The sequence below is a fragment of the Rutidosis leptorrhynchoides genome, chromosome 5, assembly GCF_046630445.1.
Source record: "Rutidosis leptorrhynchoides isolate AG116_Rl617_1_P2 chromosome 5, CSIRO_AGI_Rlap_v1, whole genome shotgun sequence".
Classification (NCBI taxonomy): Eukaryota; Viridiplantae; Streptophyta; class Magnoliopsida; order Asterales; family Asteraceae; genus Rutidosis; species Rutidosis leptorrhynchoides.
The window spans coordinates 430,288,638-430,292,335 of NC_092337.1; the positions used below are offsets into that span (position 1 = coordinate 430,288,638).

A 3,698-nucleotide genomic window follows, 5' to 3' on the forward strand; every position below is an offset into this window, starting at 1 on the left:
TATACAGTAGGTTATCTTTCTTATTCAAGGTAATATTCATATTCAAACTTTGATTCAATTTCTATAACTATAAACTATCTTAATTCGAGCAAAAATCTTACTTGAACTTGTTTTTGTGTCATGATCCTACTTCAAGAACTTTCAAGCCATCCAAGATCCTTTGAAGCTAGATCATTTCTTGTCACTTCCAGTAGGTTTACCTACTAAACTTGAGGTAGTAATGATGTTCATAACATCATTCGATTCATATATATAAAACTATCTTATTCGAAGGTTTAAACTCGTAATCACTAGAACATAGTTTAGTTAATTCTAAACTTGTTCGCAAACAAAAGTTAATCCTTCTAACTTGACTTTTAAAATTAACTAAACACATGTTCTATATCTATATGATATGCTAACTTAATGATTTAAAACCTGGAAACACGAAAAACACCGTAAAACCGGATTTACGCCGTCGTAGTAACACCGCGGGCTGTTTTGGGTTAGTTAATTAAAAACTATGATAAACTTTGATTTAAAAGTTGTTATTCTGAGAAAATGATTTTTATTATGAACATGAAACTATATCCAAAAATTATGGTTAAACTCAAAGTGGAAGTATGTTTTCTAAAATGGTCATCTAGACGTCGTTCTTTCGACTGAAATGACTACCTTTACAAAAACGACTTGTAACTTATTTTTCCGACTATAAACCTATACTTTTTCTGTTTAGATTCATAAAATACAGTTCAATATGAAACCATAGCAATTTGATTCACTCAAAACGGATTTAAAATGAAGAAGTTATGGGTAAAACAAGATTGGATAATTTTTCTCATTTTAGCTACGTGAAAATTGGTAACAAATCCATTCCAACCATAACTTAATCAACTTGTATTGTATATTATGTAATCTTGAGATACCATAGACACGTATACAATGTTTCGACCTATCATGTCGACACATCTATATATATTTCGGAACAACCATAGACACTCTATATGTGAATGTTGGAGTTAGCTATACAGGGTTGAGGTTGATTCCAAAATATATGTAGTTTGAGTTGTGATCAATACTGAGATACGTATACACTGGGTCGTGGATTGATTCAAGATAATATTTATCGATTTATTTCTGTACATCTAACTGTGGACAACTAGTTGTAGGTTACTAACGAGGACAGCTGACTTAATAAACTTAAAACATCAAAATATATTAAAAGTGTTGTAAATATATTTTGAACATACTTTAATATATATGTATATATTGTTATAGGTTCGTGAATCAACAGTGGCCAAGTCTTACTTCTCGACGAAGTAAAAATCTGTGAAAGTGAGTTATAGTCCCACTTTTAAAATCTAATATTTTTGGGATGAGAATACATGCAGGTTTTATAAATGATTTACAAAATAGACACAAGTACGTGAAACTACATTCTATGGTTGAATTATCGAAATCGAATATGCCCCTTTTTATTAAGTCTGGTAATCTAAGAATTAGGGAACAGACACCCTAATTGACGCGAATCCTAAAGATAGATCTATTGGGCTTAACAAACCCCGTCCAAAGTACCGGATGCTTTAGTACTTCGAAATTTATATCATATCCGAAGGGTGTCCCGGAATGATGGGGATATTCTTATATATGCATCTTGTTAATGTCGGTTACCAGGTGTTCACCATATGAATGATTTTTATCTCTATGTATGGGATATGTATTGAAATATGAAATCTTGTGGTCTATTATTATGATTTGATATATATAGGTTAAACCTATAACTCACCAACATTTTTGTTGACGTTTTAAGCATGTTTATTCTCAGGTGATTATTAAGAGCTTCCGCTGTCGCATACTTAAATAAGGACGAGATTTGGAGTCCATGCTTTTATGATATTGTGTAAAAACTGCATTCAAGAAACTTATTTTGTTGTAACATATTTGTATTGTAAACCATTATGTAATGGTCGTGTGTAAACATGATATTTTAGATTATCATTATTTGATAATCTACGTAAAGCTTTTTAAACCTTTATTGATGAAATAAAGGTTATGGTTTGTTTTAAAATGAATGCAGTCTTTGAAAAACGTCTCATATAGAGGTCAAAACCTCGCAACGAAATCAATTAATATGGAACGTTTTTAATCAATAAGAACGGGACATTTCATTTCAAGCTTATCAAATTGAGCTTATGAGCTTACAACGATTTTATTAACCTTTCGATAACCAAATAAGCCCGTAAAGCCTAAAACTAAACTAAACCAAACACCCCTTGCATCAAATTCCACTAAAAATCACTTAAAACCCAACTTTTTTTTTTTTTTTTTGGCGAAAAACAAAAACTTTATAACACATCGTTTTTCTAGAAAAGATAAAAGAAAAACAAGAGACACGAAGCAAACGCAGACATGGCTCGAAAACTAGAAAACTAAACCTTACAATTCAACCTGAACTAAAGCTAACTAAACCCGAGCCTGCCCAGAACCAACGCACCAACGCTCAAAACGACACTCAAAACCCAACTGATACACATTTCAACTACCTACATAACAACATTACTTGCATAACTTTATATAAAAAACACAATATCTCAAAAGGGCTGAAATAAACATCAAATGTGTGTACTTACAAAAGGACCCAATTCCCATCAAGAAGCTCAACAGAGTCCGTTGGCGCATTTGTCGGATTAACGGCTTCTAACTGATTCACAAGCTCCAAGATTTCAGCCCTTTCTTCTTGCGAAGCACTGAATCCGAGCCCAGTTCCATAAACACTATCAACCAAACACCTCTTCAAGTCTTCAACTTTATCATCACCCTCCACACTAACATCCTTAATAACCGGAGTTCCGTTACCGGAGTACTCAATTTTCGGTTCAGGTGGACCCCACTCGTCATCATCTTTTGGGGGATCTGAGGTAGACAATTTGGTTAACGGTTCGTTTTCCGGTTCGGCTTTTTCTCCCCATTCGTCGGTGACTGTGGGCGGTTGAGATCCGTCGGATTCTTCGTCGTCGTTTAGGGTTTGGTCAGATGGGTTCCAATCGGATGAGGAAGATGGGGGTTTGTTTGAACAGAAACGAATAATGGATGTGAGACTTGATTTTTTGATTGGTTTGGGATTAAGAGGGAATGATAGAGATGATATAGGGTGGCGGAATACGGCGGAGGAGGCGGCGGCGGTGGTGGTGGTGGGGGTGTCGTAGAGGAGTGACGGGTTGTGAGAAGAGAAGATGAGAGACATTGTTGTTGGTTTTTGTTTATGGCTGGTAATTGTGGGAGGATTTTGATGTTTATTTTCATTTTCATTTTCATTTTTATTTTCATGAATTTTATTTTTGAGGAATAAATTATATAAACTACTCTTTTTCTCAAAGTACTATGACGATTATGCTTATCCTTGTGTATCTTATCATAGTCTTCAGCGGTGAGATGACTATTCCCCAGACTACCAGCAATCAGATCATCATACGATTTAACAACGGCCAAAGTTACCAAAGCCATATCCTCCTCATTTACCTCTGTTGCGAATAATAATCTGATGAGTCAAAAGTATTTTGCAGATTTTAGAATCTTGAGGTTTAAAGTCTGAAGTTGCAGACTCTAGAATTTGCTGAAGTCAACGGTTGAAGTTTTCTTTAAGCCAAAGCTAAAGATTATTCTGAAAATATGCTTAAAGTTTAAGAAGATATGTTTTGAAGATTCAGTTTTATCTCCAG

The 3,698-nt window shown here is 34.2% G+C and overlaps 1 protein-coding gene across 1 annotated transcript; it reads right to left on the reverse strand.

Annotated features, from left to right (window-relative positions):
- Positions 1-2,438: 2,438 nt before the first annotated feature.
- Positions 2,439-3,223, reverse strand: LOC139850056 (plastoglobulin-1, chloroplastic-like). The gene is made up of 2 exons (XM_071839651.1): positions 2,618-3,223; positions 2,439-2,522 (listed from the first exon to the last, which is right to left on the reverse strand). Exons 1-2 carry the CDS (start codon positions 3,221-3,223, stop codon positions 2,439-2,441), a joined length of 690 nt encoding a protein of 229 aa, XP_071695752.1.
- Between the last annotated feature and the right edge of the window lie 475 nt (positions 3,224-3,698).